Below are 27,913 nucleotides of genomic sequence, written 5' to 3' on the forward strand. Positions count from 1 at the left end.
GTCAAGACACCAGAGATGAAAAGCCATCTTTTTCTGATCTTTTACATCTTGAGAGAGCCTCAAAAATAAGGAAATGACATGGGAGCATCTCTTCATGTAGAAATCACTAGGGGCAGTCAGTGCTGTGCCTCCTGCAGCAGCTTTTCAATCATCAGTGAGTGGGTGCTGTGGAAGGGCAGCCCATCCACCTCCATCTCCAGACTGGCAGTTTTGCCACTGCGGACCCCGAGCTGCACCAGTGCTTTCAGAAGCTTTTCCTCCTTGAAAAACAAAGAAACAGAGTACAATTAAAATTCTGAATCAGACAAGGTCAGTCATCAAGATCTTTGTTTTAATTCTGGGAGAGACTGACCATATCCTTCATATTTATTTTGCCATCAAGTTGCAAGTACTATCTTGTCCCAAAGAATATGTATGTAGCAGCTGGAGCTCAGGGAGTGTCAGATGGTTTATAATCTTAACTGCTACTTAACCACTGAATATTACTTTTCTCCACACTGCTTCCAACAGAACATTAGTGTCAATTCAGAAATATCATTTTTTTTGCTTGGTTTCAAGTTCCTATATTCCTAAATCAGAATCAGAGGAACCTCCACCCAAAGTATCTCAAAAGTCCATCTGTGGTCTCCCCAGCCAGGCAGCTGGCTGCAGCTGCATTTTTATAGAAAAAGACAGAAGGGAAGGAGGGTGCACCAGGAAAAAAGGTTACAGAGAGCACCTGGATAGGCTGCACATTCACTTTCCTCTCCTGCAGCTTCTCTGATCTCTCTGTGCTTTGGCACTCTCTTCTCTTTTCATTTTTGATTTTATGAGAATTCTGGTTGCTTAGGGAAGGAGTGGGGAGAAAACAACCTCGGAAATTGTGCTTCCTTGGCATGCTCTGAACTAGCATAGGCTTTGTTTAGAACTACAGTTATTTTCTTGCTTAACTAATATAAGCAGATAACAAAGTGTGTTCCAAGTTGAGCTGCAAAAGTACACAGAGGGAACAAAATCCTTTTTTTGTGAGCTATGGGCCAGTTAGCATTGTGAGATGAAAAGACGGGATAAAATGAGCTCTGAAAAAAACACAGGAACAGTGAAATTTGAAGATCTGGTTTCAAGTGAATGTATGTCTGGCATAAACTGCTCTGCTTTTCATTTGCCATGAAATGTACACAGTAAGACTTCCTATTTTTTAGCATTTACTATAGTGAGAATTTATTCCTTGAATTCTGTTAATAAAAGTCTAAGAAAACTAAAAACCTGGTCACTTCTTAGCTTTCCCTATGCCAACCCTGTGATAGGTTATATAAGACCATGAAACACTCACCTATCTATCTTTTCCTCTTTTCCTTTTCCTTCCTCTTTTCCTCTCTTTCTTTACTAGGAATGCCCTTTCTGAGCCTTGCCTACTGTGCCACTTCCATTTCCATGCAAATTGCTACTGCAACATTCCTACCAGTGTCCTTGACAAGGAGTTCTCTGGGTTTGAACACTTCACATTTTACATAACCACACAATAACCTAGCAGAAGTTCTCTATCTCCTGCACACACATGAATGATGAAAAAAAGGAATGTTAAAATATCTAATTTTCTCTTATCAAATGCTAGAATTTTTTCTAGGAACACTTCTAAACCACAAAGAATACAGTAGCTGTGGATCTGAATTGAGACACAATATAGTTGTATTTTACCTAATGGTAAAATGGCCAAAATATAATCATTTCTGAATGAAGCAAAGCATGCCCTGTGTGATCAATCCAGTTTAATCTTGTAACCTGCTCTCTGAATGCACTTTCTAAAGATGTGTCTTTTATTTCCTGGTAAATCATCCTAATTCTTAGCTGCAACAAAATTAAATGAGGCTCTGGTTTTCTACTAAAGGAAAAATATGCAAAGTTACATGGTGTCAGCAGTGACACAGCTATTTAAGGAAATTATCTGGATACACTACTAGCATAAATTTGCTACTTTATAATTAATATAATTATAAATGCACATCAGTTTATATCATATGAATGATCATATACATAAATGCAAATATATACAACTGATCTTTCTGCACAACAGAGGTTTCTCTTAGCACTAAGTGTATCTAAAAGGGCAAAGGAGATCTCTCCTGTCACAAAAGAGGCACCTAAATTGGATACACAAAATGTAATCCCTAATATGAATAGTTTGTGCTACATATTTACATATTAGAGCTCTCTGATCTGCGTATATGAGGTAAAAAAGTTTGCTTGTTTAATACTACATAACTATGCCTGATAAACCATAGCCTGCCATAAAATAGCTGTACAGTGCTGCAATTTGACCACAGCTTTCTCTTTACTAAATAATTATGTTGGGAGTGGGGTAACTGGAAAAATAATCATATTAATAGACAAATATCTCATTAGTTTGTGCTTTACTCAAGGAGGAAAACTTCCTTAGACAAAGCTAATTAAGCACACTAAAAATATGTCACACCTTTATATATTTATAATATAATTCATATTCTTATAGGTAATAATTTAAAAATAATACTATACAGCTAATATGTTGCCATTAATAAACAGTTCAGTAAAAGAACAAATGCTTGATATATGAACCTCTTTGTGAGGTGCAATGAAATGCAGAGTTGACTGTAGGGTGTTCAGCATTAGCTACATTTGGATATGTATGAATGAATTAATTTCATTGCAGTCACTTTGGTGTAACAGCACTATGAACATCTGAAAAACCAAGCCAATACCATAATCAAATTATTAGGTAAGCAAAGGTAAAGGCAAGCAAAGATTGTTTAGGTCCAGCTGTTTCCTGCTCCTGCAGTTCTCAGCACAGAACAAATGCTTTGCAGCATCTCACTAAATTGTGTGGAAATCCAGGAACTCAGCAATCTCAGTTTGCTGCTCAGTGGGAGGGAGAGCTCTGCACTTCTGGGGTTTGGCAGTGCAATCCTGACACTGTTTGAACACCAGCCTGAAAGGAAATAATGTTGGTGTTTCAGAGGAAGTCTTCACTTAGTGATTATGACCTACAGCATTCATGGAAGTGCCATTTTTTGAAGAAAAATACAACACACTATAAGAAAGCTGTCTGGTGCTAAGGGACTCCTCCTAATGTCCTCTTTCCAGTTACAATCACAAATACAAACACCAAGATGGATCTGTGTGGTATTGCTCTTTGTCTCATTAGGGCAATTATTGTAGCATTAACTGAAGCTGAATTTTGCAAAAAGTAGCCAGATAAACAGAAATGGTCTGATTTTTTGTACTAATGGAGTATGTGAATACTAATGTATTCAATCTTCTGCACTGTTCATTGTTGTGTGATTTATAATTAAAGATATCATATTTTCTTGTCAGACATTTTGTCATTTTCTCTCCTCCACAGAACTGTTTCCATTAATTTTATCTCAACAGATTTTAGTATTGCACTTTCAGTAGCCCATTATTGGATCATTAATATTCCCAGCTGTATAGCTTAGTAAAACAAAAACAAGGTTTTCCTGTACACAATATAACATTTAATTACACTAGCTCATTACCAGGAATTTTGATCATAGTCATTTTAGGATGCATTAATTTAAAGGTCAAAAATCAGTAGATGCAACTGGAAAAAACACTGAAAACTGAAAAATAATTAATCTGTTTTATAAAAAAGACTGCTGAAAAGGGCCATGTAAGCTTTGTTAAGCTATATGGCTATGCCAAGTGTTGGGATCAGTTTCAGTTTTATGACCTTTAGATGAAAAACTAAGATAGCAAGAATTAAAAAAAAAAAAAAAAAAGTGGGATCTACTCTAAAATACTTAAAATGTGCTTTGTTGGAATTTCATGCAGAATGTCCAATCATCTCAGGAGAAAAACTTCTTTGTTTTGGGCAGTAGCTATGGTAGATGGATTGCATTTTGCTTAGCATTCTTGGACATCACACACTTAATGGGTTTGTCCAACTCTGCTAATAAAGCGGAATCTTGAAATCTTGAAGCTCCTAATTTATTGCAAAGTTGTGGAACAAATCTTATTTAATCATTAGGGGTGTGTGTGTGTGTATAGACAGATTTTTTTTTAACCACTGTCAAGTTAAAAATAGAGGCACGTGCTTCGCAGGATGAGCACAGATCAGAGTCATTTCTCACCCCTCTCAGTTATTTTACTTTTTCTCAGTCTGAAACCTTTGCATTCCCAGAATATCACACTGTACAGAGCTGCATTAGTCAAAACACATTTAAAAATATTCATGTACAAGTTTTTCTCCAACTTCAATTTAGAAACATTCAAAACTAATTGTAGAAAGGCTCCAGCAAACTAGAAAAGGGGGAAGGTACAAAGATCAGAAGTATGGAGTGGCTACTGCATAAGAACTGTGGCTTTTGATTTTGGAAGCAGACATCTAAAGGACACTACAACAGAGGGTTATAAAATCATGAATGATACTAAGGAAGCAAACAGGGAATTTTAATCACTGTATCTCTTGCATTGCCCATAAAATTGTAGCACTGTCTTCTGCTTGAAGCCACAAGACATGAACACATTCATACTGCAGGATTTTTATTTGCAATCTGTCTCCTTTGTGCAAAACAGCCTAAGCGCAGTGCGGCCGCTCCTTCACGAGGAACCCCCGAAGCACCCAAAGACCCTGTGGAGGTGAGGCCCTGAGCCAGCCCAGGCAGGATTCAGCACTGTCCCACAGCCCAGCCCTGGGCACGGGGGTACCTTGGGGACGGAGGGCAGTGCTGGCAGCCAGGGCCGCTGGCTCGGGGCGCGCGGGCAGCCAAGGGCGCAGCGCAGGTACCGCTCGTGGGTGGCACAGCAACGCAGCACGTGCAGGGCACAGGCAATGGCATAGCCACCCCAGTTAGACACACCTGCAAAGAGAGACCCGTGAAACCAACCTGCACAAACTGGCTCCGAGTGCCCAGAGTGTGCCACACACACCTGGCTTAGAACGGAGAAACCTGAGCCCAAGGACAACTCAGACCATCCAGTCCTGAAGTTGGTCTGTGCTGAACATCCCTCTCTCACTGGGAATTTCATTTCATGCTGGTGTAAAACAGAATTTTAACTATAACATTCAACTTTTGAACATCAAGAACATACAATTGTCCTTGAGTGATTATTGAAAGAACTTATCTCTTTGTAAAGGGGCAATATGACTAATTTATGCCTGATAGGGCCCACACTAAACAGAAGTTTATCAATTATAATGAAAATGTTTATGTGCACAGACATTTTAGTCCCCACATAGATCACTTCTGCAGTCTTCCTTATTAATATTTGTTAAAGAGTAACCTGGTCTAGTGAAAGGTTTCCTGCCCATGGCAGGGGGAGTAGGAACTGGATGATCTTCAAGGCCCTTTCCAACCCAACCCATTCTAGGATTCCATGGTTCTATGATTTTATATAATGTGTGATTTTCCAAAAGCATGCAGGATTTTTCCCAGCTATTTCCAATTAAGTGCACTTTGTTCATGGAATATTCTCAATTTTCAGTCAGTTCTTCTGAAGCAACATGTGCTTAACGCTTCAGAAAATTACCATAATACAGAGACAGATCCTCAGTTTGCTGAGGATGACTTGGAAAGGGCCAAAAAAAAATTAGTTGGAAAGATAAATGTTTTCTTGTCAGTTCTATTCCCAAACATCAGCTACTCTCCCACCCCACCAAAAATCCCTTACCAGCTACAACAGTGAAATCAGCTTCAACATCACAAGCTATAACATCTCCATTTTTTATGTGCTTCTTCACAGCATCTTTGACTTTGCCCATTCCTAATTCATTTCCTCCATCTCCAACACCTTTATAAAAGGGAAAAAGACAAAATGAGTATGAACACAGCATAAAACTGACAATCCCTTTAGAAAACATCCAATTTCTTCCCCACAGTTGCTGTGATATTTCATAGCTCCATATGAGATGGTTTATCCTTTTTTCATCCACAGCACCTAAAAACAGAAGACTCTGAATGAAATAGCTGGAAGAATTATCTATTACATGCCAACCCCTAAGTTTATCATGCAATGTACACTGTACATTGCCTGCATGCAAAAGAAATCACAGTTATCAAGTGGTGAACTGCAGACAGAATCAAGACAGTGAACTTTGCTTACGGAAGGCCTCACATGAGTGCTCTATATAATGTGTTATCACAAGTACATAATCACAAATAAAGAAAGAAGACAGAAAACTAAACCCAAATCAAGCTGAGAAATCAGCCAACAACTATATGATAAAGCAAACATAGAAAACCTTGGCTTGTTACAAGCTTTAATCAAAAAAACCGAATAGAAATAACAATTATTGCAGAAAGACAAGCAAAAATATCCATAAGGATTTGGGCAGAAGCAGGCCTGACTGCAGTGCCCACCTGTTTGATACAGATCCTTCATGTGCTGCAGTACACAAAGAGGCCAGCCCCATATACTATTACTGTTTTCATTTTCCACATCACTTACCAAAAAAAATCTTTATTTATTTTAATTTTCTTATATACTGATGTGGGACCTAGATTTTTGTTGCACAAATAGAAATACTGCGTATTTGTCTTAGTGCTTTTAGTGAAATCAATGAGATCTATGCAATTTCAGGAAAATTCTAGGCAACCTGATATTTAGGACATAAAGTTGTCAGATGACATTCTGGAGATGAGCAAAATATATAAACTAGCAGTTCACATAAAAGCTGGATAGTACCTCTAGTCTCTTATCAATATATTAAAAAACATACTAAAATTATTTATTATTTAAAATTATTAATACATTATTATTACTATTGAGTTGGAAATTACAATTTCTCTTTCATCTGTTAGTCTGAATGGCATCTTCTTCAATTTGAAGATTTTACAGAAAAATCCCTGACCATGACTGTGAAACAGAACAGTGAAGAGCTCCAAGTCCTCACTGTGATGTATCAGATTTGAATTTGAAATGTGACTGTGCTCTAATGCATAGTATGTGTTACAGCAGAGAAATTACAATATTTATAATTTACATTTCAAGGCCTGAAAACTGGTAAATTTAACACTTTTAGTAATTGCATAAATATCTCATGTGTCTGTAGCAAATTTCTTCTTAAGTGAAATGGAAAGTTATTTCTCAGCAGCAATTTTTATTTGATTCCTTAAGTCTATCCAGTCAAGCAGGGTGTAACTGAGTGACACATAGCTTACATAAAAGGATTTGCCATGGAACAGCTACTCTTTTTTGTCTGCTTTAATAATCTGCTCACATTTATTTCGCCATTGGGAGTTAATGGTGCTTTGAAAAATCTCTTTATTGGTAGTACTTTTCAAACAGGTATTGATATAATCCTGGTGCTTCTATCCTCATATATAAACATGGAAGTTTTACTGCTTTGTAAGAGTCACACACAATATTCTGCTTTTTATTACACTCAAAATTAAAATTTTTGCTCTCAACATTCTTTAAAAGGGCTGTGATGAATTCTTGTCCCATGAAAATAACCAACAGTTTATTTAACTGAAATATACTGCTCCATTGCTCAGGGCTTTTTCTGTGTGCCCTGCTTTGCTTTTCCTGTCTTTGTGGGAGTCCTGTCACCAGGATGGCTGCACCATGAGTAGATCTATTGCTGTGGATGGATCCCGTTTGTGTGACACTGGGAGGAAAAGAACACCCCACTGGAAAGTCTCCTCTCCCATCTGTTTTCTTCTTCCTCCACACATTGCCAGAGAACTGTACTTTACTGCAGATCCCAGGGTGAAATTCACCTGTGCAACACAGCCATCCATACATGAGCCAGTCAGCTTTGCTGCTTTTAAAGTCAGCAGAAAGAAACACTCCCTTCACACATTCAGTTCATCTCACCCCAAGGCAGACATCTCAAATATAGATGTCTGAAAATAGGCAAGATGAGTCCTCTTCTAAAGGCCCAATTTCTTTCCAGGCAAAGGAAAAATAGTTCTGCTGGATCTTCCATGCAAGTTCCCACTGACTACATTGTTTTCTGAAACTGCATTCATGAAATATGCAGGAGATATCAGTCTTCTGTGCTAAAAATCTTTTGTATGAAAGGAAAACGTGTGACCCCATTTTTTCATGAAGTACTTTGGAAGGCTTTTAATTAGCTCCTATATAAATAGCAGATAGCTATGTCAGTTGTATGACAGCTGAAAAAATAATATGTGGTTCCAGTAACATTTCTTAATCTTTTCTTTCAGACTTATGTAGAAAATGAGTCCCTTCCAAACTCAGCCTTTCGTGGCTTCTTACTCTGTGAATTCCTCAAGGCTGTTCCTCACTCCCTGAGTTTTAGGATGTCAGTACCCATACAATTCAGGCATTGCTCATGCTTGGTCTGTGGTCAAACTACCAGATCAGATTTTTTTTTAAAAAACACAGATCTTGTTTTAAATGCAACACTTGACAGCAATTAATCAGCATGTAACAAATGTTCTAACATTTCCCCTCTCCACCTACTGACACAGTGCTTCTTGCCACAGAGCACACTATATAAAGAATTTCTGTAGGCTGAAAACTTGATCTTTCTGGTATTCTAGCCTATAAGGTTATTCAAGTACTCCGCCCTAATTCTGTACAATATTTGCATTTATTCTGGAACTAGTCATATGCCTCCAAATTCCTACTGACCACAAAGAAAGTTGAAGACAGCCCCACCAGAAAAAAAAAATCATCCTCATCAGCAGCAACACGTTGCTATCAGTAATGGGAGACAAAACCCAAAGGCCAGAGTGGCCAAGTTAAACTACACTTGGCAGAAATACACTGAAAAACCCAACATCCAACCCAAGAAATTGCTACCCAATCAAAATAACAGACACAAAAAATGAATGTGATCAGCAAAACAAGAAATGTTAGCTGGATAACAGACAATGTAAGAAACAATTACATTGCTTTCTTACAGACACCCAGTCAGTTCTCCAGAGCAGAATATCCACTTACATAAATGCCATAGGAGAACAGAGCAGATCCCTTCATTGTCCTTTAAAGCCTCTGACTTGTTAAACCATTTTCTATGCAGAAATCTCTTTAGATAAAGTTCACAGCACTGAGACACACTGAATCTGAATAACTGCTTTTCTTCTTCTTCACAAGCCTGTGGTATTTTTTATTAATGACATTTCATAGTATATTTGAATATTTAGAGAACGTTTGAAACAAACCGCATTCTGCTGAACAGATTCAAATTCTCAGCTGGCAGAACATTCCAAACTCCAGTAAATGAATAGTATACTTTGAGCTGCTGTGGGAGATATTTGAAGAGATTAGGGTATTTTTACTAAAGAAATCAGGTTGTGATGTTATGTAAGTAGCTGAAGAGATCAAATTCTTTTATCAACAACCTAAAATCAGGGACAGGAGTCGAAACTAACAGCAGCAGATGAAGCTCTGAGGCAATTGCTAGACATCTTTATAAAACAGAGCTTTTCCTATATAATGCTTATAATACTTAGTCAATCTTTGTCCTCTTGAGACTGCCAAGACAGTGCCATCTAGAGTGCTTCCTTTTGAATGTTGGAAGGTACATCTTATGAAGAGGAAAAAACCCTGAATTAAATTCAAATACAAAGTATTGCAAATTTTACAATAATAACACATATCAGTGAAGTCCTCTGCTACACAGCTTTTAAATCATAACAATAGAGTGAAATCAGACTATGCATTATCTCTGTAGAAGCTCTCTAAATTCTGTGGAAACAATTGAAAACCAGCAAAACAGAGAAGCGAAAGTTCCCATGCTTTTGATAATACTTAGGAGTGAGTCCACTGCAATGTAAGAAGAAAAAAAGCTAAATCAGCAGATATGACAGAAATCAGTCTGGTATGGGTACTTATTTCTAATTTGATTTTAATATTCATAGAGATGCTATATCTCCAAAACTGTCATTTGGGCCACACACGGTAGCAGGAAGCATTTCATTGTACAAGGATATTGTACAATGGTCTATGGTATATTTTTTCCAAACCAGATATAAATAAGTTTTCAAGAAAAAAAAGTTTGTTGCCTAAAGAGAGGCAACCAAAGCATTCTCATTCTAAGTATTAGCAAAGGCCAGTGTTATTTTGGTGGGAAGGACAAGGCATTCCTTTCAAGATTCTTACTGTACTCATGGATTTTGTTAGAGAAGGCACTATTTTAATAGATGCAACTATGTAATCCCTGCTTAAAGGAATGTACTGCTAAGGACAATATAAACAAAGACTCTGTCCAGACTGCTGTTTTAACTTAGGTGCAACAATCATAAAACCAATACTTTAAAAAAGAATGCTACCATCCAACAATCATTTATGTTCTATGTTGCTTTCAACACAAAAAAATACAGAATAAAGTCACTATCAAAAACTGCACTTAGAGTGTATGTACATAGATTTGTGTCTAGGTAATACATTTGGACTTGCTTTTTTTTTTCCTTTTTGTCCTTAAATAACTTTGAAATAAATTTTTTTTTTTTTCTGGCTGTGAGAATCCCTCAATAGAAACCTGTAATTTTTCTCCAGCAACAGTGTCTTCAAATCCAATCCCAACAAACAGCTGCAGCCTGAAAGCAGCCACTCAGCACCTGCCTCCTGCTCCTCTTCAATACCAGTAGGAGCTCCTGCTCTGTGCTTCTCTTGCTTCTGAGAACATCACACAAACTCACACTCACCTGTTGTTGTGATTCCTGGAATGCTTTGTGCAGCTAAAAATAGCTCATCTATGGGATCCACGAGATGTTTAATGTTAACTTTCCTGGCATTGTAATAATTGCCATCAGCAGCCATCCCAGCACGTTCTATGGCTACCAGGTGATCAAATCTGGTCAGAGGTGAGTGAAAAAACAGAGGGGAGAATTCAAAGCTGTGATTTTCACATGAAAAATACTTCTGATGGCTGCTTGTGCTTGGTTCTACTTCTTGATCATTTGGGATTCAAGGTAAAACTTGGACACTGTTTTGTTATTTCTGAATGTAGTTGTCTATGTTTTTTTTTTTTTTTCCCAAAGGTTAGTTTAGGGTTTTTTAAATAGCTTTACTGCAGCTCCCCTAAACCACATTTGCTACCAAGAAATTGAGAAGTTCCTGCAATCCTCCTAGCCAGCAATCCTTTGGGTCAGCCATCTGGCCTGGCTCTGCTTCACATTAAAGCAGAGAGTATCTTCTAAAATATTAGTCTCTGTAAGTGCATTCAAAGAAAGCAAAAAGTGGAAAATTAATGATCATCTAAATCCTTATTAGTGCAAATATATTCTCTGCTTAAAGTACATTTCTTGGCAAATATTCATCAGTTTCTAGTTAGGCAATGTTTGAGTCCTTAGATTTGGAGGATTTATTTTTAAGTGCATGGCTGTTTTGGTGCTTATGAAAGTAGACAGATGTACTGCAGCTGTCCTACATTTTAAGTAGAACTATAGTGCTCAGTTCTGCCACTGTATGTTAGAATTAAGTTATTTTGCTTCTGTTTCTCTGATTTTACTGTTAAGAGGTTACCACTTCTGCTGAATTACTTAATGTTCTTGTGGGTGGGTATCTACAGGGATTCCAGAGACCTTTAGCAGGTAACTTGTTTACTTAAAACAAATACTTCCTTCAGCCTTTTGGGACTAAGGGACCAATTTAAATATAATATGCCTATACTTTAATTAAGCATAGCTATAAAAGACATTTTTAAAATAACACATAAAAAATAAAGACAGTATCATGCATATTGTTACAGTACCCACTAACCTGTGGAAAGAGATGAGAATTCAATAAGTTAATGAAGCAAATACCAGGGTGAAAGACCTTTTTATTCAAGAATGCAAACTGAGGGCAACTATATTAAAATGCTTTACAAGGAAAGATCAATAAAAATGAGCAATGTACGCCTACTTCAAGGAAATATAACTTGCATTTTAAGTAATGAAATGAGCATGCAGCTACTTAGCAAATTCTCCAGTGCATTTACCCTAATCACACCATTACAAACACATGACATTTTATTAAGTCAGATCAGATTCCCTAGCTGTCAGACTAGAGCTAAAGATCTAGAAAATGCACACTCTCCACAGCATGCTCCTTAGCTCTTTCACTGACTTTGATATAATAATTTTTGATCTTCTCACTGATTTAAAAAATGGTAAAATAATATATAGTGTGTGCATATATATTTATAAATAACAGCTGAAAATATTTTAGAAATTCTTTGAAGGAAAAGAACTATTGATATATGAAGAATTGTTTAGTTTTTGTACTCCAGAAGTGCATAATTGCAGAGTAATGTGGAATTCTGTACTCAGTGTATGCTCCAATAACAGTGTTTGGCTTCAAAGTTTGCTCTGTGCATTCAAAGTCTTAAGGATTTATTTGCAGCCATTGTGCCTTCTTAGACCACAGTCCTTATTTTTATTATAATTTTGCATAGTAGAGGTGTGACCCATTCTCAAAAACTGAATGCACATACCTAGGTCTTGCAGGATTCCCATTCTCACACAAAAACATTAACGCTGAATTGGCATTTTCCCTTTGATAACTCAATAGAGGGATGGGCTTCTTCAGGATTCCTACCAGAAAGCAAAATGAAATTCAGATACTACATATTTTTTTAATGTATCTTTGAGTAACTTAAAAAAAAAAAAAAAGAAAGCAAAATTGCTAGAATAGTAAAAATTCAAGGTCTTTACACAGTTCTTATGAGCTCCCTAGATCCTTACTTTAATTTAAACTTGTTTCGATGTAAATGCTGCTAAATGGGACCTTGAAGTAGAAAACAGGTTTACAAGAGTAAGAACAGACATCCGCAATTTATCACATCCAGAATCAGTACTCAGCTATGTACACATTACGTTGATGCCAGCTAGGTTAACAAAATGTCATCATAGCAATGATGAGCAGGGCTTAGAGGATGAATTCTGATTCATTCTCTGGGGAAAAAAATGTCCTGGACTAAGTGACAGATTAAAACTTGTTGCAGTGAGAGCCTATTTCCTGTTTTACTTCCCAGTCCCTTCCCAGGTGTGGCAATACCTCTCTCCCTTCCCCCTCGCCTCCTTGCTGAGTGAGTTCTGTCAGTCAGGCTTAACATTCCAGCAAGGCCCATTGTGTGGTTGGTCACTTTCAAAGGATGCCCCTCAGGCCTGGGGTCATTGGCCTGTCCCTGTGTCCCTTGTCCCCTGGGACCCTCCTCCTCCCACCTGGTTGGTGCTCACCTGTCCCTTCCCCTCCCCCTGTCCCTGAGCTTAAATTGAGTCAGGACCACGTCTCTTTTATTCTGTTGGAGCTGTTACCAAGATTCAGATGTGTGTGACCACGGAATAAAACTCTGGATTAAACCCTCTGACGGAATCCGCTCCTTTTGTCTTCACCGTCGTCTGAAGCCTTTCCACCAGAGGTAAACTGAGTTTCTACAAGCCTGGCGTCTTTCCAGTGCCTAGCTGCTACATCCAGCCAGCTAAAGGTGTCCCCTGAGGTGAAACACCACAGTTGCTGCCTTTGGCCCAGCAGCACGTCCTACCTGGTAATATTGGGATCTTATTCCAAAAAAACCTGAAGCAAATCTTGGCTGAAATCAGCAAGATAAAAAACTGAAAACCCCATGTCTCTTACCTAGTTGAACAGCTTCTTCAATAATCTTTGTATTCAGCTCCATGGCTCTGCGATCCGTAACCATGGCAACTCGTTTCTGCAGGGCCTGCAGCATGGCCGCGATGGCCAGGGCCCCCGGGGGGCCGTCGTTCTCCTCGGGGGGCTGGTGGCTGTAGTGCGTGGGGAAGCCCGTGGTCACCAGCACCGAGCCCGCCCGCGACAGGGCCAGGCTGGCCGCCAGCAGCTCCCCCTGCCGCCGCAGGTGCCCGATCCCCCGCTCCCCTGGACGAGAGGGTTGAAAGAGAGCAGTACACTTCAGTGCATCACTCTCCTTTTCAAGTTTCCCTCTGGATGAAAGTACGTGCTTTAGTGACATAAAATGGGTTAAAAAAATAAAAGAGAGAAACCTCTGGTCAAGGCAGGAATTGGGGTAATTTCCTCAGGAAACCCAAGAGATCTAGGATATGAGTAATGAAGATAATGGGCCGTGCTTCCAGGTTAAGAATGGTCAGGTCAGCTTTTGAAAATTATTATACCTAGCTTTTCTAGGTATAAGTGTAAATAGCTTTTTCTGATTGCTTATTGCATATTGTTTCCTTTCCTTAGGCCCTGTGTTTTCCTTTGACAGTCCTGCTAGACCATGTTTAGCTACTGAAGCTGGATTGCAACTCAAGCATCCCAGACCTTACAGAAGTTCTGATGCAGACTTCAGATGTATGAACTGATCCTTTGTCTCTATTTAACTCTGTCCCCTTCGGGAAGAGCTAATTACCAAATAAATTTCACCTAATGAAATTATTAACCTCAGAAGTGAGGTTTCAGAGACATTGTAAGTTTCCTGGGGACTTCATAAACTCAGTTAATGCAGTGGTATCCAGGTGACTACTAGAAGTTCTTGTAACACTTCATGTAGCAGAGAACCACATTATCAGACCTTGAGAAATAGGTGAATATTAACAGGAGTCTCTTCTCATGGGTCAGTCCCTAAATAGGCAATACTGGGTATGGCTTTCACTGCTCAAACACTTCCTATCCCATGTTCCTTCCCTGTCACTTGGAAAAAAGTTCACAGCTCAGTACTTTCGGTTTGCTAGTACTCAAGAAAACCATGAGTACCAGCATGATGGGCTTATTGAGGTAAGCCTTCACTGGTGTTTTCCAGTCTCCTCACAGATTCATCCTTCTTGCTCCCCTGACCCCCACATTTTCCTCTTTTTGTCCTCATTTTCCCCTTTGGCATTTCTCCTTCTGTTTCTCCTAAATAACACACAGGCAATACACAGATAATGGACAGAGAAAAAAGTTCAGAAAACTTAAAGTTAACATAAGCAGAATACAAGTCTCTGAGAAGTGGGGTATATTAACTGAGACAAAGTACTGTACTCTCCCTTAGCAATAAAATGAGCTAACTTTTAAGTTAGGAACTGTATTTCTGCAGAGCATGGCATCATGCCAAGCCAGCTCCAGAGAGTGGGAAAGAAGAGGCCTTGTGAGTAAAAATAAACAGACCCAAATGTATGCACACAGCCCAAACCCAGAGCTTGGGAGTACTGGGTGTAAGCTGTTTTCCACTACTGCCTACAGAGGATTTCAGAAAATTTATGGCACACTGAGCTCAGACTTTACAGCAGCCAGAGGGGACAGGCTCAGTGTGTATTTTAGGAATGGCTGCACTACTCAGTGTGCCTTTACTTCCCTCCCTTCCTTGCACACACAGACAGTCCCACCACTCAAACTTCTGTGGGGACATGGTCACTTTGGTCCATCATACAACACGTCAGTAATGGAGATGTCAGCAGAAATTAATATAATTCTACTGTCAGAGTGGTGTCTGAAAAACACATGCAACTACTGGAATTCTCTGGTAGGACCACAGTAGGCATGAATATATGTAAAGAAATGTGCTATTTATTCCACAGGGAACACCCATGTAGCTGTTACCAGCAAGCTGAGGCACTCTGTACTTCATATAAACTCACTGTATTCCATAAAGAATTCTTAAAATCCTCCTTAGATTCTTACTGTGTTCTTGAATTTAAAATATCTAAAAAGGCCAGATAGGTGGTATCTACCCCATAACAAACTCATTAAAGGGAGACAGGTTTTGTTTATACCTGGATCTACTCCAATTAGGGTCTCCAGAGTATTTATCTTTTGGGCTGCTTCTGCTGACACAATGCTGAAATGCAGAGGATCTCGAGAGATGCAGTGGACCTGTGGGGCTCCTCCTGAGGAGCTGACTGTACCTCTCTCTAGGTCGGTAACGAATGTGCAGTCAGGAGAATTGGTAAAAGCTAACGGAGCTCCTAAAATGAATGAAAAGGCTTCAGTTAAATGTTATTATTGCAATGTAACAAATTATAGGCATGATAAAGTTTCAAAAAGCCACTTAATATAACAACAGAGTCTCTGCCTGATGACACTTACAAAAACAGGTGATATTTTAAGTTACGTTGGTGCAATTAATACACTTTGAGAAAGAAATGTACACATGTACATCTGAAAATTTTTTCACTTTTAAAAAGCTCATGTGGGTTGGGATCAGTTTTTTCCACAATGTCCTCTTTGGTCTATGTAGGTGGATAGACCATAAGTAAATAAAGATAGTATAGAAAGTTATCTTACCCCCTAAAGAGTTGCAGCTGAGCCAATTATTAAGGATTAGGAGCAGGCCTGATTTTAACTGGCCACAGCTGTATCCAATAAGATAAAGAGTGTTATAAAAGAGTGGATTGGTTGACTGAGGGAAGCTGGAGTCAGTTGGCTGCTGTGAGCATGAGGGAGAGTCACTGCCTAGAGGAGCTGCCTGTGAGAAACATCAAGGAGGTACGAAACTCTAGCAATACGGAACCTTTGCAATATAATGACAACAAGTCTAAACTTGAGGCAGCCTAAGAATGGAACTCTGGTACCCTTCCAGAAGGTCTGTTGTGATGGCATTTCTTTTCCCAAGTCACCATGAGCTGTGATGGGGCCCTGGTCTCCTGGAGATGGCTGAACACCTGCCTGCCCATGGGAAGCAGCAGTGAATTAATTCCCTATTTTGCTCTGTTTGCATGTATGGCTTTTGCTTCCCCTGCAAAATTGTCTTTATCTCAGTGCATGAGTTTTCCAGTTTTTACTCTTCCAATTCTCCCCCTGATCCATGTCTGGGGTTACACCATGGCAATTTTAACTGGCAAGGAGCAATGACAAAAGTGGACCAGTAAGCGTTAGCAAAGGAAATATGAGTAACCTCTAAAACCCTGGAGAAAAATAAGCTTCTTTAGACCTGACAGCATAGTAGCTTCCTAAACTGAAAATATTTCCTGTCTTTATACTGTTTCCAAAAGTCTGAATCTAGGTAATACTTGATTTGTCAAAATTGGCGTGTTTTTGGGTAAGTCATAACTGGTGTACTTAAACAAGAAAAACTTTCTTGGTTAGGAGGGTGAAAGTGGAGATGTTTCTTTACTAAGTACATATGTGCTTGGTTGGAGCTACATCTGATGGGACTCTATGGCCAGCAGCTTAAAGCAACTGGGGAACATGGTTGTTGAGGTTTACTATAGCTCACCAAACAATGTGAGCAGAGGTTTTTTGTGACCAGCTAGCAGATTCATCTAAAGTATGGGTACTGGTGGTGTGGCAGATTTTAAATGTCCTAGCTGAGAAAGTAGCACAGCAAAATAAAATCTATCCAAAAATTTCCTGCAGTGTACTAATGACAACTGTTTTTAATATAAAAAATGGAGAAATAAATGAAAGTGAAAAGTCTGTTCCAGGCAAGGGCAGGATAGACAGCCACATGTGCAACAGATAGGAGAGACATTGGCAAATTTTTTCTCTTTTCCCTACCACAAAGATGCATAAGGAAGATGAATAGGATTGCTGAAGAAGCCAGGAAAGAATAGGATTTTCAGCATGGATTTAGGACTGGAGAAAAAAGATTGTATGTAAGAAAGAGCAAGAAGACTCTTCTTAGAGCTGAACATATTAGAGCAGATGTTGGGAGAAGTTCAGATAAACATCTGTAAGAAACCAGATCTGAAAGGATTCTGCAGGGAGAGAAGGACAAAGCAGATAACCTCCCAGGGTTCTCCCACATATACTGCCTATGATTTTTTGGCTTCTTTATGGTATTTCATTTCACATAGTGACTAAGAGAAGTATATAATACTGTTTTACTATGATTTTGTTGCATTTTTTTGCCCTTGGTGCTCATACATGCATGAATGGCTGCACACAGTGTAGAAAAACTGTAGAGAAAAAAAAGTTTCACTTATGTAAAATGTGTCACATTTACTTAATTTTGGAGAAAACTAAAAGCTCAACATTTTCCATGAGACACTTCAGAACCCTTTTCCATGTCAATCAATTTGCTAGCTCTTGACAACATTTTGGAAAAATTTCTGGCTTCTCTCTTTTTATTCCTTTTTATTTTTTTCTTTTTCCTTTACTATTGCTTTACTTCAATGTAGTACAAAATAATATTTTAAAAGGAAGAAGCTTAAAATTTAATGCCTTTAAACTTCTTGGTTTTTATAATGCTAAAAAAGCTGCTTTGATGTTGCCAGAGCTGTAGATTTAAACATTTAAAATACACAAAAGTGGTAAAATTTCAGTAAGAATTTTCTTTAAAGTAGACCTGTATTTCACAACAAAAACTCTCCTGCCAAAGGCTTTTTGCTGTTTGGGGTGTTTTTTATCTTCCCCTAAAATCAAGCCTTCTAATCAGCCAATTGAGTATCCTTTTAAAAAAAGGAAAATAAAGCAGAGAGAGAAAAGAGATTGAGGGATAATTTAAAGAGTCTCCAAGCAGCACATACGGCTGTTGATAATTGCTTCTACTCCTGTTACTCCTGAGGCCCAAAACACTGGAATGTCACCAGGGTGAAGGTGAACTGGATCGCCATAGTCTGGTTTAGAAAGATCTTGTATTCCCAGCAGACCTGGAATTGATCAAAAATGAAATCAGGAGCGATTCTAATTAAGCAGTAATACTGCAAAGCTGGGGGGTGGACCCCAAACATCATTCAATGATACTGAGCTCAGAGTTCAAGAGTGTCAAGTCCCCCTAAAGTGGAGCATTTAGTTTGCCTTTGAGTGCACATCCTCAGAGCCTGAGCTGACTTGATTCCCCCCTTTCTGTACTTGATAACACCAGTAAGAATGTATTTACCTTATTTCTGCAACAAAATGCAGTTTAGGCATCTATGCTGAGTTTCCAAGATAATATAAATCTTCTGGATCAACAGAAGAACTCTATTCATAGCACTGGCAAACAAGAATAAATGATTGCAATGCAAAATAAGTTCTTTCTAGAACACATTTTCTACTGTGTTAACTTCCTACATTCTTTTGCTAGAGAAATGATCGATCTCTCTTTTCCTCTCTGTCTTAGATAAATACATCTCACTTTTAGCTGCCTTTCATTAAATTCTTTTGCTTTATTCTAACACCTACTTGTAATAATCTGGGTCATTCTAAACACTTGCTATCTTCCCTTGGTTTTAAGTTCTTCAGATGCTTTAATATACCACTCTCTTTTCTGAAATTAGTTTATATAATCTGTATATATGTCAATTTACTCTTTTGCAATGATTTATTACTAGTTTGTCAGGCTTAAGTACTCAGATATGTTACTCAAGTACATTACTGGAGTGTTGTGTTAAGCAATGCCATCTCCTTCCATGGCCTGCAATGTGACTCTTCTGTGTATGTAGCCAATGATTACCAAACTTCTGACAGCAGGGGGGAAACTATTGCAATCTATCTTCATATTACAGGTGTTTGTTTGGTTTTGCTCTTTTTCAAACAGCCTCCTCTCTTAACTTTTTCATTTCTGTTCAAACTAGGTTTAAAAAAAATCTTGTCATATTTCTATTCATTTTGTCTTAAGTGTTTTGCTCATTATATGCTATTTCAGTATTTTTTAAAATAATGCAGTATTTACTTTCACATTCAACCAGTAAGACACAAGATGCCTCCACACATACTTCTCCCCATGCTGTCAGTCATTGCTATCCTGTCACTGGAATCTCTGACAGCAAGAAAGTATTCACATATAAATGAAACTGCACACATTTCAGAAGAATGTGATTATACTTCTTACCAAAACCACCCCTGCCAGATAACTTATCTACATCTGACAACTATCTTTTATCTAAGAAATCTGTGTGTTCAGCTCACTCAAAACCTTCTTTTTTTTTTTCTTTCTTCCTTTTTCCTTTTATATTCAGGTTTGTGACCATTAGAAAGAATTAAGAGATTAAGTGATGCAGGTATTTCAGTCCTACCCCTTCCCATGCTTTCCCCCTCACTTGTGTAAAGTCAGGTGTGTGCAGAATGAGAAGTGAAAAGCACTGACCGGGGTCACCTATGTGAATTGGTGCTCCATGGGCTTCTATTAATCCAGATGTTGCTGACACAGCTGCTCCCAACTTGCTTTCAGGAATGGGTCTCATTGTGACTACTAAGTTGCAGTGAAACATAGAAATGCTGTTGCAAGGCACAGATGTCTGGCAGTTCAAAAGAATCCAGTGTTAGCAGGAATATTGAACAATGTTTCTAAAATGTCAGAATAAATAAAACTAAATCTTTGTGCTGCACTTGAGTTTAGAAAGGCTGCATGCTAACACTCATTTTAAATCCTTTTGAAAAAAATTCTTGGGATAATGCATTTTTTTCCTCTAAGGTTCCATCATGTAGCTGCATCATATACATCACTAAAATTTTCAGCTTAATGCATTCCTTGTTTTGGTGCACACAACAAGATGAGCTCAGTATGTTGAATATTAGCTGAGAACAATGGTGTGTCCCCCCTACAGAAGGTGAAAAGGCGAATAGAAAATTATGGCACATTTGCAAATCTACTTAGTCTGACTCTACCCTCTGTAGTTGAATACAGAGCCCAGTAATGTGGCAGGGTCAGCAGCTGCTGATGGCAGTAGCCTCTTGTACAGAAGCTGCATGACAGTTCCATACATACAAATAGTTCATGCCCCTACAAACGCTCTATGGAATTCATCATCCTCACCAACTGGGAGGCTGAGCTTTTTCTATTTAGAAAGAAAGCAGGTCAGCTTTTTAGGAAAAAATGTCAAATTTCTGAGTTGTAGTTGAACATAAACAAGACATCCAGAGAGCTGGAGCTGTCAAGAAAATGTTCATTTAAAGCCTTTATAATGATAATAATAATCACACCTGTCACTTAAGAAACACACTGTGCAGTTCTTCACAGCATTAATGTGCTATAAACTGTAAAATTTTCCTAATTCTGAAATTCTAGAAGCAGATACATAGTTGTATTTTTTTTTCTTTACACTTGGTAGAAGGAGTCACGTATGAGAGATGCTTGCACCTTTGTTTGAGTGGAGTGTAGCATAGATTGTGTAATGATAACACTGAAAATAACAATAACCTTTCTCCAGCAGCACAGCAGCTGAACTAAATGAAAAAGGCATGCAGATGCATACTTCAATGTTCTTAGTATCAAAGGGTTTATTTACTGGAGACAATTATTCTAAGACTTCTGTTACCATTGAAATGTACACCACAAACTTTTTGAGCTCAGTAATAATTTTCAGTGCTATGGTAAACACCTCAAGTCTTTGGGAACATCTTGAGGCCCAGAGGCCTGGGTTTGTAGTAAATGTGCTGTTTAGAGGCTCTACTGTCACAGGAAAAATCCAGAATGTGGCTGTCAGGCAGAAGAAACCACTATTGTCATAGTTTTAAAAGGAATAGGTTTATAAAAGGAATACTCCAGCTGCAAACAGGGGCTGGTATGGAGAGCAGGCCACACGTAAAGACATGGTCAGCACAGTGCATGGATCACTGGGTAAAACAGAGGGGGCAAACCAGAACAGAATCCACATGAAATGGCTGCCACAGGAAACAGGGAAAGCTTTGTCACGAAAAATTAATACAAAAGGAGATTGGCCTTACACTGAACTGAGGCTGGGAATGTTTTACCCTGTATTTTCAGCACTAGCACATGCCCTTAAGTTACTGTGTAGGTAGAGAAAAAAAGTTCTGATTTGAACAATAGGTATATGCACCTAATCTGACTATGGGTGAAACTCACAGGCGAAATTACAACAAAGATTGTGTGTGCATATACTTACTTTGTACATGCTTGCATTACATTTTTGCTCAATGTTTCTGATAGGAATGCCAGCTTTTTGGATTGCTTTTTCAGAAGAGAAGCTGCAGCCTAAATAAAAAGTCACCATGTCCTTGAGTTGTTCAGAATACTCCTTAAGGCTTTTCAGTGATCCAGTACAAGCTCCATGCTCATATTTTCTGTACTGTAGGCAATCAGTTCTAGTGAAATAAGAAGTTATCACACTTTTGTCACGTTTTTTAAGAACAAGGTGAATTGGTTGAATTGACATAAACCCAGTGTGAAACCACACAATACAGCCTGCTTTATCCATTTTGTTCTTTCTGACTAATAACGAAACAAACACAGGCAAAACCCCCAGAACATCTTATTCTGCACAAAACCAAGCTGACAGACAGAATGTTACAGTTTGAGGTTTTATAGGTAAAGGTCCCTTATGCATATCTTGTCTCAGGCTTTCAAAAATTAGGGAGCTGGTTTGAACCTTGTTTTTAGTGTTTACCATAGGAGTACATATTTCAAGTTTCAGAGCCTCTACGAGTATCATGCAGGCACCATGACCATGTTTGTAGTAAATAAAACAAATATAAAACCCTATTATTGAATTGTGCAGGGTCATACTGCAAAATATTAAAAAATTACACAAAATTTCACCTTTGGATTAGAAAAATTACTTTTAATGCTGACAATTATCATAACATGTGGCTCAAGAACAAGATAATCAGCCTGTTATACATGGTTTTCACTCAAAGGTATAACTCCAAGAAAAGAACGTTGTTCAAAATATTCAACAGTGTAACCAGGCTGTTTCCTCAAATTCTCCTAATCACCACCAGCATTCACTTCAGAATATTGGCCAGCAGAGTTGGTCTGTAGTTACCTGATATCAGAATCACTTCTCAGGGAAGGACATTTCCAGTCACCTGGTTGACTTCTGTACAGCAGTGGCAGGGGTCCATCGTTTGCACGGCAGAACTTCTCAAAGTCATCAGCCAGGGACTTGTGCAAAATCACAATATTGGCCTGTTTGTAGCCTTAAATGGTAGAAGGTAGGAATAGCTGGTTATTAATTCAGCTCTTTTGTTTGTGAAACAATAACTTTTCTGTATAAATTTCTTTAGATGGTTTATGAATTACCTAAAGGAAATTTTTGATTCAGAACTTTGTAATTAGATCAAATTTCTTGAAATGCTTTAAAAATCATAGCTAGGCCTACTCTATATGAGAAGTCATTCACAGCTAAAACAGTTGGCAAACATGGGTAGTAGCAGAATATGAAGACACCATAATTAAGAAACATTTCTATTCATTTATGTATAAACATAATTTCCTTTCTAACTGGGGACATTAGAATATAGGAATATGCTCTATTTGCAAATGCTAACTCAGAGCCAAAGAAAGGCTATCACACACCACACTTTCACAATTATTTTTCACCACACCAAGATCTAAATCAATCCAAAAGTAAACTCCTGGTATCTTGATATTCATAGCACATTCTTTAAAATTTCTTGGCTAGGGAATTTTAATGTGGGCTGCAATTAAACAGGTATGATTACAGCTCAGGAATAAACTCTTGGACTATCTGTCCACTGATTTGCAGTAATTTCTAATTAAAGTTCTGATTTAACTTCTTATTAAAAAAAAAAAAACCAAACTAAAACAGAACTGCTACACTTTCTTCACTTGGAAACAACTTTGATTTAAAAGGTTCTTGATTACTACTATGAAATAGCTTCTAAAGACATTAACATTTTTGCAATGAGTACCACCGAAGAAAGGTCCCATTGAGCAAAAATTTATTTTCTTAACAGTAGTAGTTAATACCAATGCCATTTAAACTCTCCTGCATGGAAATATCAACTGTTCAAATAATGGGGGGAAATCTGGAGTACAACTGGTCCAGGGTGTATAAACCCAGCAATTAACAATCCCTAAATTCTGTACCCATTCTCTCTTGAAGAGTTATTACTGTCTGATAGCAGGCAGGTGAGTAGGAGGCTGCACAGAAGCACTCACTTTCTTAAGTACTGCAGTAGTCTGTCATCAAAGAGGCAATAATTTAGTTTAAATCAATGAGCTGCCTTCAAAGGCTGTAGAAAATGAGCCAAATCTTACTCTTGACTAAAGCTAGCCAAGACATCCAAAGAGCATTCTATTCCTGATGGAAAAATGCAAAGCAAAGGCTGAGGTAAGCATGCATTTGCATACTGGATTTGTCCACAAACTGATCTCTTGGGAGTAGTCAGCACAAAAATCCATTTTATTACTAGCAAAAGTTACTAAACACAGAAGAAGATTCTTGCTAAATACAGAAAAATATTTTTGCTATATAAATATACTACATTAACCACTGAATAAAACATTAAGTTTGATTACCCCTCAGTTTCATTCCCTGCCATCCATGAGCAATCCACAGGCACTTTCTGCTTTGCTGGTTATATTAATGAGTTCTTAAAATTATGGGTTTAGTCAGGGTACTCAACTGACAACACTGAATTTAACACCCTAGTTACAGATGAGAGGCTGAATCTTCAGGCAAATACTCGATGAGCTCAGGCAGCTTCATTATAATACTCTGAGAACTTTATTGCTTCTCCTGACAGCTATCCTTACTTTTTGTACACAACCTGTATCTCCTGATGGATTCACTTGCATTATGGAGCCACCATTATGAATGTATTCACAAGCAATGGCAGTGGAGCTGGATGTGTACCAACCCAGGCAGTAATTCAACACACTCATGTCCAAGTTCAGAGAAGCTTAGAAAGATCTTTTAACTTCTATGGTGAATGACAATTAGGGCAGTAAGAAAGAATTGGATAACAACAACATAAGACAATTTGTTACAAAGGTTCTTTTTGTATAATGAAACTGGTTGTTCATCAACTTGTTTTATATGTCAACAAAACTTCTAAAAATGTTAGAACTAATACATTTAAAACTATTGCAGCAATAAATTCACTTTAAAATTTTGGTCGGGGCAAACTGCAAATTATAAACATTATAAAATGTCTTCCATTAATTTTTTTCAAATTAGGAACTGATAGAAAAGAAAAACACAATCTCAAGACTCACTACAGTTCTAAAATATGACCTTTAACATATTTTATAGTACTGCTACTATTGTACACACAGCTTTGTTGATCAGCTATTTGCCATGGTATTTTTGTTTATGTTATTTTTTAAAGTTGATCAGAACAATGGCAAACTTCTCTGCTTTTGTAAAAGCCTAGCTATAAAAGGCAAGACAGAAATCAATTTTCTAAAATTCATTCAGTTATCTCAGTATAAAACTAATTTTTCCCTCCTCCTTATAACTCCCAGCCTTGCTGACCAGTAATCTTCACCTTCTGCAAAAAATGAAGCAGAAAACCACTCCTGTAACAGTATGTCTTTAATTCTTCCCCAAAGCATATCTAATGTGCTAAGTAAAGCAAGGTCTCTGTGAAGAACGTCTTACAAATGTGATGATAACATGCAAGAAAACCCAGATTTGGTTAAAGATTTTTCAAATATTTTCTACATCCATCATTTCTCAATGACAATTGGAAGCTGAGGGATGCACTGCAGACATTGAAAACAAAGTCCATGTGCATTATTCAGGTAGGATAGTGCATTTCCTCTGATATATCTTTATGATTTAAAAAACAGTCAGGTGTTTACAGTATGATTTCAAAAACACCCAAGAATATAACATTTTCTTCTGTTTTGCTTTGGTGCTTTTGATATTTCTTCAATCCTTTACAAACAAAAACAACGTAGTTATGAATCTGAAATAGAATCACTTTGCACAGAGAGCTGTTAGGTTTACTTACCTTCTGCCATTCCAGAAGTATTACTAATACTGAGTCTGTTGCATCTAATTGTTCTTCTTAGCACATGGGGAAGGAGAGATTTCAACCCTCCTGTCAAAAGCATATTTTCCTCCTTAACAGAAAGATAATAATAAATTTTAACACAAAGCACCTCCCCCCTCCCCATAAATTCTGATTTTCTGGAGAACTTCGCTTACATTTCCTCCTTGTACTCCACCAAAGTTATTATCACTGGGAAATTCTAAGTTGTAGCTCAAAATCAAAAGGTTATTTTACTGACATTCTATGACTATATGCAAACTGAATCTTTCAATAAATTAGCTGGAGACATGCATTTTAATATTTGGGATAAAACACAAAATTTTGCTGCCCTATAATGTGAAAAACATTTATTTTCTCCCTGATAAATATTAATTTTCTAGAGTATGCAGTTTTCCAAAAGTCATTGTAAATTTAAAATTGCAAAAGCACAAGTGGATTAACCTACCAGGGTATAATCTATAATATTACTTCTCTGACCAAAATACTTCTAGGCAATTAGCAAGGCAGCCTTGTGGTAAAGAGAGAACTATATTCAGGAAGTGTCACTGTAATTCATTTCACATGAACTATGGTTTTCAAATATTAATTATGCAGAAGTGAATACTCCTGTGGCTATTCTTCCACTCGGAAAGCACACAGTGGAAGAATAGCCACAGATGTTCAAGTCACTTGTCACACAATCTGGAGTAGGTACAGAAAAAAGTTTCCTAATTACAATCAATATCTGCCTCTTTTTACTTCTTTTGAAGATTTAAAATGTCATTTTTCTGTAATCCAGACAAAATTCACACAAAGCTTTTTTCTTGACCTGAACTACTAACAACTAAAAAGGATTTATTACAACACTATTAGGAAAAAGAGTTAGGTCTGACTAAAATAATAACTGGCTGTATGTGATATTAATCTTGATTACTTTCAGGTAAAGAAACTGAACTATCCTCCAGTTAATTCAATTACCAACCTCCAAGTTTTTCTTTAAATCAGAACAAGCCATTCTTGATGTCATTCAAAACCAGTGATAAATATGAGAGAAGCTGTGCTGCTCTTTTTAAAAGTTGTTGCTAAATTAATATATAATGAGATGTACACCCTTCTAGCAAAAGTTAATTTTTCTGTTAAAGGTCCAGTTTTTTGTTCTGTAACTATGGTAATACAAAGTTTCACTCTCACAATTGGAGAGTGGAGTGGAATAGTGTGAAAATTTATACCTCTGAGCAATCATTCTGTAATTAACTTGAAGAGCAGTGATAAGTTTTGACTGAAATGATACTTTTATCCTAGTCTGTCCAAAATGTTTCCCAGAGTTTGCAGAGCTCTGAAAGGTTAAGAGTGGTGCACTGAAATTTAAAGTAAACTTCGTCTCTGTTCTTAATTCTGAAATCTTTATATAACATTGTCAGCCAAATGAAAAGTCTTTTTCTGAACTCCAACTTACTACTTTCTAGATCTTCTTTGCTGCTTTTACATTATCACTCTGTATGCTGTACAAAAATAGTCCTCTTTACAAAATCATGAACAATTCCAAACACACACTTTAAAGATGACAAGAAGTTGGATATAGAGATGTCGCTGAGCACTAATTCAGGCCTATAAGTATCAAGATACCCTATTCTTACTCTGGAGAGAATTTCTAACACCAATCTGGAATGATTAATTCAAGACATTTCAAACTAAATACAATGATCCTAGTAAAATATTCCAGATGTGTTCATTCAATTCTTTCAGATAATTCTTTATTTCTGAGGATCTTTAAAACCATCTAAATAATCTGTAGGATTGGTGGCCTGCTACTGATGAACTACTAGTTTAGTTGGACTTGAAAGACAGTCTGAAGTCCAGAAAATTAGTCTAGAACAAAAGCTGTCTTTAGCTAAGTATTTTGTCACAAATGCCCTGTTCTGATGTTGGGAAAGCCCTCTCATAAAGTGTGGGCCCAGCAGCAGAAATGAAAGTACCTAGGAGATTTTATCAGCAAATATTTAGGTCTCTAAAAGTTTTTGGTTCATTTGACAGCAAGTGGCTAACAAGCTACAGGACTATGAATATCAGTAATGCTGAAATGCCAGCTGCAGATATCATACAGAAGCACCTGGGCCTGTTGCTCCTACTTGTGAATAAACATATACTATTGATGATGACTGGTTAGAAAGTGAGTAATTTAAACACTAACTTTGTATAAGCACAGTGAGACAAGAGTCACCTTCCTGGGGCAGTTTTATATAGTAACAGGAAAAATTCAATTTGATTAATGTTCTGAGTTTTAACTTCAGATCACTGCATTTGCAATACAATATCTGTAATAGATTGTGCTGTGATTTTGTTTATTAATTACTAAATTAATATTGGATAGACAATAAAACCAGTGAGATGGTCACAGTAAAAACCAGCTTTTGCTATGTGACTTTCCACAAATAGTGGGAAATGCAGTATGCTATTTCTCTAAGCTAGGAGGCATAGT

General features: G+C 37.6%; 1 protein-coding gene across 12 annotated transcripts in view; it reads right to left on the minus strand.

Moving 5' to 3' along the window:
- Positions 1-36: 36 nt before the first annotated feature.
- DGLUCY (D-glutamate cyclase) overlaps positions 37-27,913 on the minus strand; it is a 48,544-nt gene continuing 20,667 nt past the window's right edge. For 6 of the 12 annotated variants that reach the window (XM_074542473.1, XM_074542471.1, XM_074542472.1 and 3 more), the window contains 12 exons: positions 25,414-25,525; positions 22,476-22,629; positions 21,597-21,795; positions 19,838-19,988; positions 18,297-18,419; positions 15,603-15,794; positions 13,510-13,770; positions 12,368-12,467; positions 10,596-10,744; positions 5,647-5,766; positions 4,684-4,835; positions 37-260 (listed from right to left, as the gene is read on the minus strand). In XM_074542473.1, the coding sequence (XP_074398574.1) occupies positions 117-260; positions 4,684-4,835; positions 5,647-5,766; positions 10,596-10,744; positions 12,368-12,467; positions 13,510-13,770; positions 15,603-15,794; positions 18,297-18,419; positions 19,838-19,988; positions 21,597-21,795; positions 22,476-22,629; positions 25,414-25,516 (1,848 nt within the window). In that variant the 5' untranslated portion in view covers positions 25,517-25,525 and the 3' untranslated portion in view covers positions 37-116. The remainder of the gene's footprint in view (positions 261-4,683; positions 4,836-5,646; positions 5,767-10,595; positions 10,745-12,367; positions 12,468-13,509; positions 13,771-15,602; positions 15,795-18,296; positions 18,420-19,837; positions 19,989-21,596; positions 21,796-22,475; positions 22,630-25,413; positions 25,526-27,913) is intronic. The other 6 variants (XM_074542480.1, XM_074542477.1, XM_074542479.1 and 3 more) reach the window with 2 other exon arrangements.

Source organism: Zonotrichia albicollis, chromosome 6 (assembly GCF_047830755.1).
Source record: "Zonotrichia albicollis isolate bZonAlb1 chromosome 6, bZonAlb1.hap1, whole genome shotgun sequence".
Classification (NCBI taxonomy): Eukaryota; Metazoa; Chordata; class Aves; order Passeriformes; family Passerellidae; genus Zonotrichia; species Zonotrichia albicollis.